At 51.8% G+C, this 13,433-nt stretch overlaps 3 protein-coding genes across 3 annotated transcripts; 2 read left to right on the forward strand and 1 right to left on the reverse strand.

Annotated features, from left to right (window-relative positions):
• Positions 1-469: 469 nt before the first annotated feature.
• Positions 470-1,668, forward strand: CC77DRAFT_431611 (hypothetical protein). The gene is made up of 2 exons (XM_018531650.1): positions 470-1,337; positions 1,613-1,668. Exon 1 carries the CDS (start codon positions 655-657, stop codon positions 1,309-1,311), a length of 657 nt encoding a protein of 218 aa, XP_018381087.1. The 5' UTR covers positions 470-654; the 3' UTR covers positions 1,312-1,337; positions 1,613-1,668.
• On the forward strand, positions 1,531-2,888 carry CC77DRAFT_430572 (hypothetical protein). Its single transcript, XM_018531646.1, has 2 exons — positions 1,531-2,582; positions 2,642-2,888. The coding sequence occupies exons 1-2, from the start codon at positions 1,750-1,752 to the stop codon at positions 2,781-2,783; spliced, it is 975 nt and encodes a 324-aa protein (XP_018381088.1). The 5' UTR covers positions 1,531-1,749; the 3' UTR covers positions 2,784-2,888.
• Positions 2,879-10,159, reverse strand: CC77DRAFT_972484 (hypothetical protein). Its single transcript, XM_018535859.1, has 2 exons — positions 9,997-10,159; positions 2,879-9,945 (listed from the first exon to the last, which is right to left on the reverse strand). The coding sequence occupies exons 1-2, from the start codon at positions 10,010-10,012 to the stop codon at positions 2,993-2,995; spliced, it is 6,969 nt and encodes a 2,322-aa protein (XP_018381089.1). The 5' UTR covers positions 10,013-10,159; the 3' UTR covers positions 2,879-2,992.
• Between the last annotated feature and the right edge of the window lie 3,274 nt (positions 10,160-13,433).

A 13,433-nucleotide genomic window follows, 5' to 3' on the forward strand; every position in this document is an offset into this window, starting at 1 on the left:
CAGTAATACTACTTCCTGTATGAGGTTGTTGTGGCTGTGGATCTTGGTACCGACAATACGCGGGGCTTGGGTGCTGAATACGCAGGGCTGTTTGTATAAACGTTTGGCGGTCGAGCGAATGCAGGGATCGGGTATGACGTTGTTCCTAGCAAGCGGACATTTCGGACGTCGGATTCGTAAGGATCGGTCGGGTTTTCGGTGCCTTGTCAGCTTCACGGCGCGCTGGCAACGATGTGGTGGTGAGTCGGAATACGGATTGCTGCGAGGCCGAGTAGTCTGGTAGAGCACCGGTTCAGGGATGCAGGGCTTTCTTTTTGTTTCCCTGGATTTCTGGGCAAGACTAGCAGAGGGTTTTGCTTATAGCAGCTAAGAAAAGACGTAGCGCAGCGTGCAGAGAATGTTTCAATGCCTGGATGACATGTGTCGACGCTACAGCTGTCTGGCGGCTGGGACCATCATCGCCCAGGGTCTGCGTTGGTTAGCCTGTTCAGCCTTACGCCATCTTTCATCAGCCACTCCATTATTCTTCTACACCTCTTCCCCGTTTGAGCTACTCGACTAACCGGCTTTCTAGCCACACTGTTTCTTGTTTATCCGTCTTACCTTTCTCCCCTTTCCGTGCCATCGCAGCATGCCAAAGCAACTTCTCGGTATATGACGTCGCCCGAGGCCTGCACATGTACTGTAAATATCCTGCTCGGCCGATGCCAGTACTCCTGCTTTGCAGCTCCCGCTTCATCCGACTCTCTGATATCATGCCCTACTGCTGTGGACTATTCCAGGGCTGTTTGCTTTCTACGTCTCGTGACAGAGGCCTGCCGGCCGATGCAATGGACACCGACTCGCCGTATCCATGGTTGCTATACGAGCCATGAACGAGTACCTGCGACACCCCCACTCTTGGAAACAAATGGAGGGCCTGTTTCACTCGACGAGTCTGACCACATCGCACCATGCGTTCTTCTACACAATAATCAGGCTGCGCATTCATGTTCTGACTTCGCCCTGCAACTCAGCTCTGGGCAAACTTTTGAAATATTGGCGTTGGGTCCGGGCTGCACAGCTTCCCAGCCTCCCAGCCACCCAGCGCGACAACAGGACTTTAGGACAAGTATACCACAACGCGTCTGCACACCCATCTCAAGGTGGCACACTGCATCGCGTACTCTTCACTTTATGCCCAAGCCGTTTAGGGCTAACAGGACTGTGCTATTAACACTGTCACAAACAATCGCACCGCCTGCAGCACCCCCTCTACGCCACAACTTCCACCAAACACCTCGAACCATGCAAGTCCTGGCATCATTATAGATCTTGTTTCAGATCGACGAACGTAGGTACGAATTCCTCAATGTCGAGGCTAACTCGCGTTGATGATGATGCAAATCATCCCGCTATACCCATTCCAACACGGAGCATCATGCCTTCGGACTCTATTCCGGACAAGCATTTCTACGCGTACTACTCACGCGCAACCCTCTTAGTGCATTAGAAACGTCTTTCCAGAATTCTTCCGCGAGCGATTCAGTGTAGTTTGCCCTCTATTTCCAATATGTGGGGTATTTGCATACAACGAGTAATTTCATCTAATTTACCTCGTTCGCACCTGTAGATCGTCTGTTCCGGAGACCCGGATTAGTTTGGTACTGGTATAATACTGTTGGCATCATACTTAACGGGCCGCTCCTCTTCAGAACTCATCTCTTGGCTACTTGCATTCTGTGTTACTGCTAGGACTCTCATAACAACATGGTCAAATCAACTGCTCTTGCGCTGTCTCTCGCCACTACCGGCCTCGCTGCCCCGTACTCAAACGGCTCATCATGGTCTGGCTGGAAGAATGTCAAACAACTCTTCGTCTTCGGTGATTCCTATACGCAAACCGGCTTTGACGTGAAAGGAACACAACCCAGCGCCTCAAACCCGTTCGGCAACCCTGCGTACCCCGGCTACACGTCCTCCAACGGACCCAACTGGGTTGGTTTCCTCTCTACAACCTACAATGCCAGCGACCTTCTTACCTACAACATGGCCTATGGAGGCGCCACTGTTGACTCCGACCTCGTAACACCATACGCTCCCACAGTCATCAGCATGAAGAACCAAGTCCGCACCGAATTCCTTCCCACATATGGTGCACATCCGGACACCGCACCCTGGTCATCCGCGTCGTCCCTCTTCGCCTTCTTCATCGGCATCAACGACGTAGGAAACAGCTGGTGGCTCAACAACGCCACGCTCTACGACACCATCTTCTCTGTATATGGCAGCCTCCTCGAAGACGTATACGCAACCGGTGCCCGCAACTTCTTGTTCCTGAGCGTGCCGCCTGTTAACCTTGCGCCAATGACGCTAAACCAAGATGACGGTGGTTACGCAAAGGAGAACGAGGGCAAGGTTATCCTGGACTGGAACAAGAGGCTCAGTGAGATGGTGAACGCGTTCCAGGCGAACCATACTGGAACCACTGCCTTCGTACATGATACCTGGGGTCTGTTCAATGCCGTCATTGAGAACCCCGCTAGTTATGAGCAGACCGCCGGATTGAAGAATGTCACTGACTACTGCGCGGCGTACATGAAGTAAGTTGTTCCTGGTGATGTGGATGCAGACGAAATGGGTAGCGCTAACAAAGTTGCAGTGGAACACCGGATTGGTACACCAAGAACGACACTTGCGAGTACCCAGTCAACGAGTACTTGTGGCTCAATGAGCTACATCCTACTTTCCCTATTCACAACGCCACTGCAGCTTCAATCGCAGAGTTGTTGAGCAAAGAGTAAAGGAAAAAGAAGAAAGCGAAGATTTCAAAGATTCATTGTATATATGTAAGCCTCAAACAAAGGACCAAAGTGTTGATGAACGGGATAGTCAACTCAAGAACGCCATAACATTACTATTACCAACTAAATAACTGAGCGTGAAACCAGAACTTTTCAAAAAATTGATCAAAACCTGCTCACGAGAACAGGAAACGAAACAAACCCCTCACTTAATTAATCCTCTTGTTGTGCAACATGGCATTTCCGTTGACCATGGCAGTGTGCTGACCCTGTCCGTGTCCGTGACCGATAGAGACCAGCTCATCGCTTCCCAGACTCCAGTCCGCAATACCCTTGAAGCCACCCTCCTGGCTCTCAGCCTTGCCAGCACCAAATGCCTTCGCATCCCACTTCTCCGTACCCTCGACACCCTTCCACTTGCCCTCTGAGCCGAACACGCGGAACAGCTGGGCGTTGAGGTGCTCGTACTCGTCGTAAGACTTGGGCCAACCACCGTAGCGCTGGTACGCAAGCTTGAGGAGATGAAGGTGCTTGAGCGCTGTCGCCGATTTGTCGAGCGTGTTGGAGTCAACAGCAGCTGAGGGTGGCGAGTTGGGCGCGTTGTTAACGTTGACACCTTCGCGAGCGAGGAGCTCGGCGGTGGTGTCGTCATCGTCATCCTCGTCCTCGTTGGCGGAATTGGCTGGGTCGTTGACGAGGACGCGGAGGATATCCTCGTGAATGCCAATGGCCTTCTTGAAGTAGTCCGCGGCGAGGCCAGCAGTCTTTTCGCCCTTGGCGGCTTGCGCTTGGTACTTGTTGCCAGTCGATGTGTAGAGCTGGGCGAGGAGCTCGTACGTCTCGATGGTGACTGGAGCGCGGGGACCGTGGGCTCGGCGCATGTTGTAGGCAATGTCTTCTGCGAGACGGATGGCCTTGACCTCCTCGTTGGCAAGGTAGCGAGCGCAAATGAGGCGGCGGCCAAGGTTGAGGAGCACCTCGGCGGGCCATGATCTTTGCGCATCGCGTGTCTGCCAGAGAGTTGTGAGGAGCCACTCGAGACTCTCGTAGTCTTCCTGTTCGCCCAGGAGGACCGAAAGGTGGCTCAGCTCGTACAACTGGACCTGAGCAAAGTTGATCTTGAGGTTCCTGCAAATCTCGAAAATCTTCTTGACAATACGGTTGGAGAGAACCAGCATCTTCTTGCGAAGAGTAGGGTCGGGGCACTTCTCGCCATCGCGACCGACAAGCAGCGAGGCAAGTTTGAAGCCCATGCTGATAGCACGAGGGCCGTTGTAGCCGTCATGCTTGCTGGCGTAGAGGAAGCCAAGGTTGGCAATGTCGTATGCCTCGTGGAACATCTTCGCCTTGGTACATTTGGCCACGCTCTCATTGGAGGACAGGATAACGGCACGGTTAAAGTTCTTATTTCTGCCGTTACCCAGATGGTCAAGGATGCCAATGATGAAGATGCGTGGCGACTCCTTGCTGAAGTCCTTCAAGTCCTGTGCGTCACGCTTGACAAAGAGACCAACTGCTTGCTCCTCGACAACTGCAATCATGTCCTTCTGATCGTTGCGGCGCAGGAAGTAACGGAGAGGAGCGGCAGCCAGCAGGATGTTGGTAAGGCTCTCGTTGTTGTCGAGAGTCTGGTGGAACTGCACCCAGTAGATGTACTCCATGGTCAAATCAGCGTAGATCTCCGAGAAGCTGATGCTGAGATCTTTACGAAGGTTGTACTGGAGAGATGCAAGGAAGGCGATAGCCGTACGGCTGCTCTTCGTCAGGTCAAATGACCACTTGGATGCGTTGCGAGCGTCCTTGGCGCAGATTTGACGGTGTAGCTCGTGAACCATCGCATGCGCAGTGCTGACCTGTTCAATAGCCTGGAATGTCGCAGCGATAGACCTGGCGGACTCGATCTGCTTCTGCGAGGAGGTCTCCTTTGAAATAATCTCGGAGACAGTCCTTGAGATCTGTTTAACCGCAACATCTGACTTCTGCTGGCGCGAGTATAGAGACGAGAGCTCCCTCAAACTTGTGAGCGAAGATTCGTGGCTGTATCCATTCTCGCGCGTGGATTGCTCGAACTGCGACTCGGACATACTCAAAGCACGCTGCACGGTCTCGGCCTTCATGCTGCTGGAAGAAGAAGAGTGCATCTGCTTGGAGTAGAGAGATGACAGTGCATGCTTGATCTCCGAGATGCTGGTAGTGGTTGTGACCTGCTTACCCGACTGCGAGACCGCCTCGTAGAGCGAGATGGCCTCCGACATATGCTGCTCGCTGCTCTGAGCTACCTGTGCGAGCGCAAGGGTTGCGCTGACAGCGATGGTCGACTCAGCACCAAAGACGGCAATGGAAGTCTCGCGGTACTCCTTGGTCACCTTGTAGAGTTCAGACCAATTGGCCTTGGTCTCCTCCAGGCACTGGTAGTATCGCTCGTATAGCGTCTCAACAAATTTGACGTCGGTGAAGACCTTGTGCTGCTTGGTCTGGCGAACGAAAGTGTTCCAGAGCACTCTATAGAAGGTTACGGCTTCTGCGTACCTGCGGTCTTCCCAGTAGGTGACTGTGACAACGAGCATAGCATCCAGTGCATCCTTGTGGCAGACGTCTGAGTCCTTGTTGAGAGCCGTGAGGATCTGCAGGTAGTAGTCCAGCCAGTAGCCATGGTTGCGAGGGTGGCTGCGGCATCTCTGAGCGAGGATGTACAGGGTTTGAATGGTGTGCTCGTGCGTGTGGCCCAGACGGTTGCGGTAAACAACCAAGATCTCCTGGTAGGTGCTGATTGCCTTGTCTGCGTAGCCGTGCTTGTCGTAGAAGTTGATCAACAGGTTCTTCGACTTCTCGAAAATGGCCTTGTCAACGTTCTCGGTGACTAGAACAGCGCGGAAGAAGCGGCTGTAGACATCGTCAACCCTTTCAAGCTGTCGTGTCTGCAGATAGCATTCTGCGAGGCGCTCGACAAGCTCGATTGACTCCTGAGTGAACACAGTCGCCATGGTGACATCATGGATAGAGTTGGCGAGGAAAGAAGACCAAGTACGCTGCAGAGTAGCATGGATAACACTGATGGCGGCAGTGTAGTTCTTCTTCGCCATGTGTTGCACTACCAGCTTCTTGGCTAGCGCCATAGTGCTAGACTCAATAGCCTTGGAGCTCGATATGGTCGTGAAAAATACGTCTTGGTAGACAGACTCCGAAATGGTCGTCGTAGTTTCCGTTGTAGAGCTGGAGCTATTCAAACTATGCTGGACGAGCTCATTGGAAGTCTGGGAAAGTTGCTGGCTGATTTCACGCGACTCAGAGGACTCTTCGCTGCTGGACTTGCGGTAATAGGAATGGGCGAACTTGAAAATTGAGAGTGCTTGAGAGTGCGCATTCATGCTTCTCATCTCCTTGGCAACGCTTGTGAGACGTTGAACGATGCTCTTCGCAAAGGACAGATGATGGGACTCATACTGCTGCCAGACTGAGGTCAGAATAGCCACAGATTCGTTGGTACGCTTCTGACTCTTCAAGAACTGAGAATAAGAGGTGGCAATCTCAATGTTCTTCTCGTGCCATTCCACAGATTGGACAGTACGGCATTTGGATGAGACCTCCATCCAGAGCTCAACGTACATCCTTTCGACTTCAGCGAACCTCTTCATAGTGAGAAGCTTTTGGATCTGGATCAACATGGCGTTGATAGTAGAGATGGTGAGAATCTCGACGTGCTCTTCATCGTCTTGGTCAACTTCGAAAGAGAAGTCATCGTAGATCTCAATCTCACGATCGCCTGTGCCCTTTCCAAGAGTCACTTGGAGATGATCATGGATATCATGGGCTTGATGTGAGTCTCGGCCATAAAGCTGGATGGTGGCATCCTGAATGAGGCGGTAGATTTCAATGGAGCGTTCCTGTTCGTTGATGGACTCGTAAAGCTGGGCCAGAACCTTGCGAGTCTCGATGACTAGCTCGGAGGTGCTGCCGTATTGACGCTCGTAGGTGGTAATCAACACCTTCAAGATTTCCTCACGGCGTGTCATAATCTCAGTCCTAGTGGTCGTTGTCTGAGTCTCTGTGATCTTCAAGAACTGGCTTGCGCAATCCAAGGTCAAGGGATGCATATCCGACAAGACCTTACGACTAACGATAGTACACAGGTAGAGATACTTCGTGGCCTCTGTGACGTTCGAGATGAGTAGATAGCTTGAGACAATTGACAGGTATGTCTGGAGAAGACCAGGGTGGTTCTCTGGGAGCATGTTCCTGCGAAGGATGCTAACAAGCCTCTGTAACTCCAGAGCCTCAGGGATAGGCAATTGAGTATCCCAGCAGTAAGACTCCAGAATGGGGAACATGGTGCTTTCGGGGAACACCTTCTGGAGTTCGCCGGTGGGCTTGAACTCGCCAGACGACTTAGGAGCCAGAGGAGACTGCTGGAGATGCAGAACCCAGTATCGCACTGCGTACTCGAGGAAAGGATGCTTCCTGAACAATCTGTCGGGGGTTGAAGGATCAAATGTGTCGAAAGTCGGTTCGGCAGTGTGGTCCTTCAAAGTATGCTTGGAGTAAGCAAGTACTCTAAGAAGCATGTCCGTCTCGCTGTCCTTCAGAGGGATAGGAATCTTTCCATTGGCTGAGAAGTCATGCAGAGTGGAGTGAATGACGGGGTGCTTGAAGCGGACTATGCGTTGATGCAGAGTGAACAATGGTGCGAGCGTCTTGAAGATCTCGTTCGTGTTCACACCCTTTTCCGATACAGTGCCGCGTTGTACGTCGACTGAGAACAGGGTCTGAATCTCGTCGATGGTCAGAGGTCGCTCAGCGGCCAAAACCCACGATAGCAATGTCTTTGCGTCGTTGGTCGGGTTTAGAGTAGTGAAGAGCTTGAGAATCAAGTCCTGGACAGACAAAGACGGCTTGGAAGATTCAAAGCCCTCCAGTGTCTTCATCAAGGCATCTGGTGACTTCTGGGTATTCAGCAACTCACAAGTCAATGTGATGTGTAGGAATGACCCGTTCGCCATGCTGATGATACGGTCCAAGATTTGTTCCTGTTCGAAAGGACGCTGACCATGGAAGTGGTGGTTGTGAATCAAAGCCCGTAGTGCGACAGCGTGAAGATCGTCACGAACATCTTCTTTGATAATCTGATGCTGGATCCCCTTGGCCGAAGACGGCAGCTTCATAGAAGAAGACAATGTGATCAGCCTTACACCCTTGCCTTGCTGAGTGACCTTAGCCAGCCTCTCAAGCAGGTCAGCAGGGCTGACAACGCCAGCAGCTTGAATAGAGGCACTGTTAGAGGCAGCGATCTCGTCGAGACCGTCGACAATCATCACCAACTCGTTGCCACCACTAACAGGGTTCTTGAGAGCTTCGCCAAGCGCATGCCATAAGCATTCCTCGTAGGCCTTGAGATCATCGGAGCTTCTGCAATGGTGGTAGGCGTCGAAAAGAGCCTTGTAGATGCCCATGTTGCCAATGCGAAGATTGAGAAGTTGGAACAACAAGGACTTCACCACTGCTAACGATGTAGCAGCAGTCGGAATGTCGGGAGACAACGAGCAGAAAAGCGTGTCGTATTGCTTCTTGCTCATGGGCCGTTGCAATCGCTCAACGATCGATCCAGCAAGTGTCGTCTTTCCAGCACCTGACTGACCAGTGACAAGGAAGACGCGGTTGTCGCTCTGGAAGAATCTAGTCATGTGCTTGAGGAACCAGAGACAAGTAAACTCCGCTTGGTTGTCTACGTAAGTCTCGTGATCTCTGGTGATTGCAGCAATCACACGGTCTTGCGAAGATAGCCATCGGCTCAGATGTTGAACATCAATGGCTTCCTCTTCCTCAAAGTGGCCCTTCTCAATCTGAGATTGCCAGATCAATTCAACGACATTGCTCTGACGGGTACGGAAGGTCTCGATTGTTTCACCGAAGAGCTCGAAAATGTCAAGGGTGGTTGAACCAGGTGTCATGCCTTTGACGGTCTTGTAGAACTTGATTGCTACGTCGACCACAAGAGTAATAAGATCTGTGTACAACAAACAGATCTGTTCAGTAATTTCTGGACTCGCGTTCAACAACTCTGAACGATGCAGAACCGATTGGAATGACATGGCGAACTTGTAGAAGACGGAGAAAGCCTTGTCAAGAGCCTCAGAGTTGTGGTGGCTAAGCTCGAGAAGCAGCTGCGCATGACCATACCCGATGATGGCTGCTGAACTGCTGTCCTGGGCAAAGGGCCTCACAGCTAGCTCGAATTTGTGAAGCTGCTCAGCGAAGTATAGCGCGCGGATCAGAACTTTGTCCCAACGACTACCCTTGTGGGGGAGTGTGGTTAGACGCTCGGACCTGATCCATTCAAGAAACGCAACATAGGAGACATTGCCGATGCTCTGGTAAACGCCTGCGCCTAACTCGGCCGCACTTCTCTTCCGGAGAGAGGCAGCCGAGTCCTGGACCAATGAGGTTTGGTGGCTGTTGCTATTTCCTCGCTTGTTGTACGACATCATTGTGCTGAAGTTCCCGCTAGTTGCGCGAGAAGATGTGAATGATGGAAGACGGCCCTTTGTACGGAAGAGAGCTTGGGGCGAAGCCGGTGGTGACAACACCGCACTCGCGCCGTTTGTCTGCTGCCGACTTGAAGTGGGTCGAGTTGTTTGCATGATAGGCGTCGAAGGTTGTAGTGGTTTGATTGTATCTACGGATTCAGTGGAGACTGAGGCGCTCACTGAGGGCCGGATGGGTGATGGGGAGGGTGGATTGTATGGTTGAGAGCGGACAGGAGATGGAGAATTTGGACTGTCTGGCTGTGGAGACAATTCAAAAACAAGCTGTGTATTACGGCCTGTTGAGTTCGGTGTTGTGGGAATAACACGAGTCGGTGTAGATACAGCCGAGGTGGAAGATGCTGACGCTGAGAGTGGCAAGGAGTTCCTTATCACTGGAGCAGGTCTCACAGTAGCTTCAGGTACTGTGTGAAGTCGAAGTTCAGGTACTGCTGAGGAAGAGTAACTGATCTGTGCAGGAGATGGTCGGCCTTTGGACACTGGTAATGACGGCGGCGAAGATGAATACCTCGTAGAAGGAGGAGACGATGTTGTGTCAGTCTCAATAGATGCTAGGGAGGATGAGCGTCTATTTGTGGTTTGAGGATCTTCAGTTGCCTGGGAGCGTCTCTTTTTATGTCTCTCTAGAGGAGGGGGATCAGCACAGCGCTATGTGGGAAAAGATGGCGACTTACTGAAAATCTGTAACATGGATTGGAAGTAACATGAAGAATATGTACCGAGTAGTCCACGAGCCGTCTCTATATAATGAAATACCTTCTACAGCTACGATCGGTTGAGGTGGACCTCACAGACCACGAGCGGGGCATATGTACCTTGATAGTATAGATCAACAGCTTATCGTCATAGTGTGAGCTGGTGAATGCCCCAAAGTGTGTTAACAGCTCTTACCCGCATGAGCTAATTCAGCTGAGCCAGGATGAGCTTCATGGATAGCTCAAGACAACCCTAAGGTCGATAATGCAGGTCGGCGATCATGCATCGTAACCGAGCATGACACGTCTGGTAAGTCGTTTTTGGCATGAGTGAGTGCATTGACGCGCAAGCATGGTGCATGAGCTCCACCGTATGGAGTACGTGGGGAGGCTGCGCTTGCCTCGTAGTCGGCTACAACAAGCCAATGCGACTAAGGACTTGGACGGAGTGGGGAAGCTTGAGCTATGGTGATTAGAGTGACCTTCACATCAGTCAGCATTTGGTCAGACCAAGAGACCAATCAGCAGATCTACCACTCTCTATACGTTATTGCCGGTCTAGAAGAGCTCTTTGTTCAAGATTGGCAGCATACAGCTATCATGGCTTCCAGCGTAGTCACCAGAGCCTTGGGGGGAGTGGTCAAGATCCTCGTCCCTCACAGCTTAGTGAGATCTGCAGCTCTTCGGGGCTGTACTAGACTGTCGGAGAACAAGATTCCAGTAGAGCGGTAGTGTGTACCATGTCCACGACATGTATTCTGCAGGAGTGATACATCACATGTCTAGCGTTTCATTTTGCATGCTTGCTTTTGGACGAACAGCACAGAGCGCCATATCCGTCTCCGCTCCCGCCAGGGTGCTGTCTCCTTGCATGCTCGACGAGGCGTCGATCAAAGGAACGACCGATGAGTTCGATGTCGTTCTCAGGCAAGCCACAATAACGCACAAGCGAAGACCAGTAACCCGCTAGCTCTTTCTAATGGTGGTCGGCGACCATGTCTGCCGTAGGTCTAGAAGATCGCACGGGATGTCTCGCTAAGGTAGAAGGAGTTTAGGATAGAGGCGGGGTTGACCGAAGTCCTCTGATGTGGACCTCGTGTAGACCACAATGGGTGCTGAACTGTCGCAAAGAGGCCAGGTGGATCTGCGGGCGGAGGAACGGTCCTCCCGCTCTTGGATTAAGCGGCCCATTGAAATCGCTTTCTCGCCAACATCTGCAGGCCTTGGAGTGGATCTGCTTCTGGCATCAGCGATGGGCGGCCCGCTAAGGCAGTGTGCAGAGCTGATGGGAGCAGGGAATTAACAAGACCCACCATTCACATCGATCGCTCGCGCTGCCCGGGAATCGGTACACGAGATGCCCGGGGTCTCAGCAGAGCCACTCACCAGCCGCGGAGAGAAGCAGTCGACACGTTTATGGCTTTTGGCATTTTCCTTTTAGCCTTTTTTGTCGATGTTGGCTTCCCCGGCAAAGCTCGCTTATCGATCCGCAATGACATGGTTGGACACGTCTTTAGACGACATCAAACGACCAGACGGACATTTTGATCCAAGAGAGAAAATCCGAAAGAAAGAAAAATCTGCAGGAACATTGTAAGGCTGCTCTCGGTTGGCAATCCATTCTATTCCCGTGTGATTGTTTCGTCGGATTTGTTCTTTTTTCGCGTCCCCACGCTGCGTCATGCGAGAGCTTGGACTCTAGCCGCAGATCGTGACCTCCACCTATCTCCACTTGCAAGGCTGTCTCCATCTCCAGCCCTAGTCGCTTTAGACGATGGCGCATCCTACCAATAACCTTTTTGGCACTTTATCATCTGCAGTATTCCTTATTGGGAGCACCACGCGTCAAGCAATTGGCATCGGGCTCGAGAGACCGGGTCCAAATCACATCATCTGGATCCCCGGTGGCAGGTCGTCGCGGTCCGGACCTGCAGAGCCAATCGTTGTCCCATTCCGAAAGCCTGGATTACTCTTCAAGGAAATGTTTTGATTGATCCACGTTTGGGATCTTCGTGCTCAGGCACCCTGTAAGGCATTGGGTTTTGAGCAAGCTCAGACAACGCTTGCGAATGAGTATCCAAGTGTGGAGTCCATCGCAACATCGCGTGCTCTTAGCAAAGGCCGCATCAAACTTGGGAAGCATTCAACAATATCGGCGGTAATGCGCGTCTCCACCATCGATGATGCGCATCAGGCGTCATTGTTCGGACACTGTTCGATTGCTCACTGCCGACACTCCATATGCAGTGGATGCAGGCAATTCAATATTATTGAACAACGTGGCGCTACCCTGAGCGGTGGCGCATCCATCAGCTATCGGTGAACTCCTGACGCTTGGGACGAAATGTCACCCTGTTCCAGAGTTGCAATTATGGTTCGACCCTGTGATGGACCATACTTCCTACGAAAAACGGTACCAGTGCGCAGCTATGCCTTCAATCGGATAGTTATCAGCCCTGAAAGTTAGAAGAGATATCCGAGCGTTACCAAACGTCGCAACGTAGCTTTACAAATGTTACAACACCTGGGTGGTCCGATACAGTCCTCTAGGTGCGCATGCTTTCTTCCGACTGTACGCACGCTACTTCTCGGCTACCTACGAACGGTGGAGCGCATTGCAGAAACTCTCCGGTGAGACTGAAATGGAACTTCATTACCCTTTGAAGAAGGGGTATGACAAAATCCACCACAAACGAAGTTCACGAGACAATAGCGTTCGATCGCGCAGAATGTCACAAGTGTTGATCTTACCCAGTGCCGACTCGCTCAAGCGTGCTGCTCAGTCTCTGACACGGGAATATCCCCTACATCTGAAGTCACTGCGCAAGTACCGCGAACAGACTGCCGATCGATTTTACGGGAGCAGCCCGTCTGATCACAGTGCGCGACCCCCACTTAATCGGGTTCGCCGCACCCCCATGCGCATCATGGCTGATTGGCTTTCATCTTTTTGATTTTGAAATTGCCATGCAGCATCAGGTGGAACGGTTCGCTTCTTGTCCGAGTCTGTTATTTTGACCAGGACAACTCCACTTCATATTGGTTGCTACAAGCGAGGCAACCTTCTTTCAGCTGAACGTTCGTGGCACCGCCACGGGAAAGCGGCATGTCAGAACGTCAATCACAGCTTCTGACACGACTCGGTCTCACCGTGCCCATCACGATGAGGCTGCATGCATTCGTGCATGAAACTTACTGTGGGTTGTCCTTCTCGAGAACGACTCGCGGAACCAGAATGCCGTCATACATACGTCGTGAAAAGAGTGGTATTACCCGGTGGAGGTCAGCCTGCATGTTTACAAGAAGGCATAAATACTTGGGATTCACTCAATGGCTCTATCAATTTGAAGATTGTAATGTGAGACTTTTGAGTTCCAGCGATGCAGTGTGATGCCTGAATCTTTCGCCCAATAGAG

Source organism: Alternaria alternata (genome assembly GCF_001642055.1).
Source record: "Alternaria alternata strain SRC1lrK2f unplaced genomic scaffold CC77scaffold_24, whole genome shotgun sequence".
Taxonomy (NCBI): Eukaryota; Fungi; Ascomycota; class Dothideomycetes; order Pleosporales; family Pleosporaceae; genus Alternaria; species Alternaria alternata.

Bases quoted from the DNA above. Each gene is read 5' to 3' on its own strand.
- CC77DRAFT_430572 (XM_018531646.1), top strand. From the start codon at position 1,750: ATGGTCAAATCAACTGCTCTTGCGCTGTCTCTCGCCACTACCGGCCTC. The intron at 2,583-2,641 runs GTAAGTTGTTCC...ACAAAGTTGCAG, and splicing joins TACTGCGCGGCGTACATGAA to TGGAACACCGGATTGGTACA.
- CC77DRAFT_431611 (XM_018531650.1), top strand. From the start codon at position 655: ATGACGTCGCCCGAGGCCTGCACATGTACTGTAAATATCCTGCTCGGC.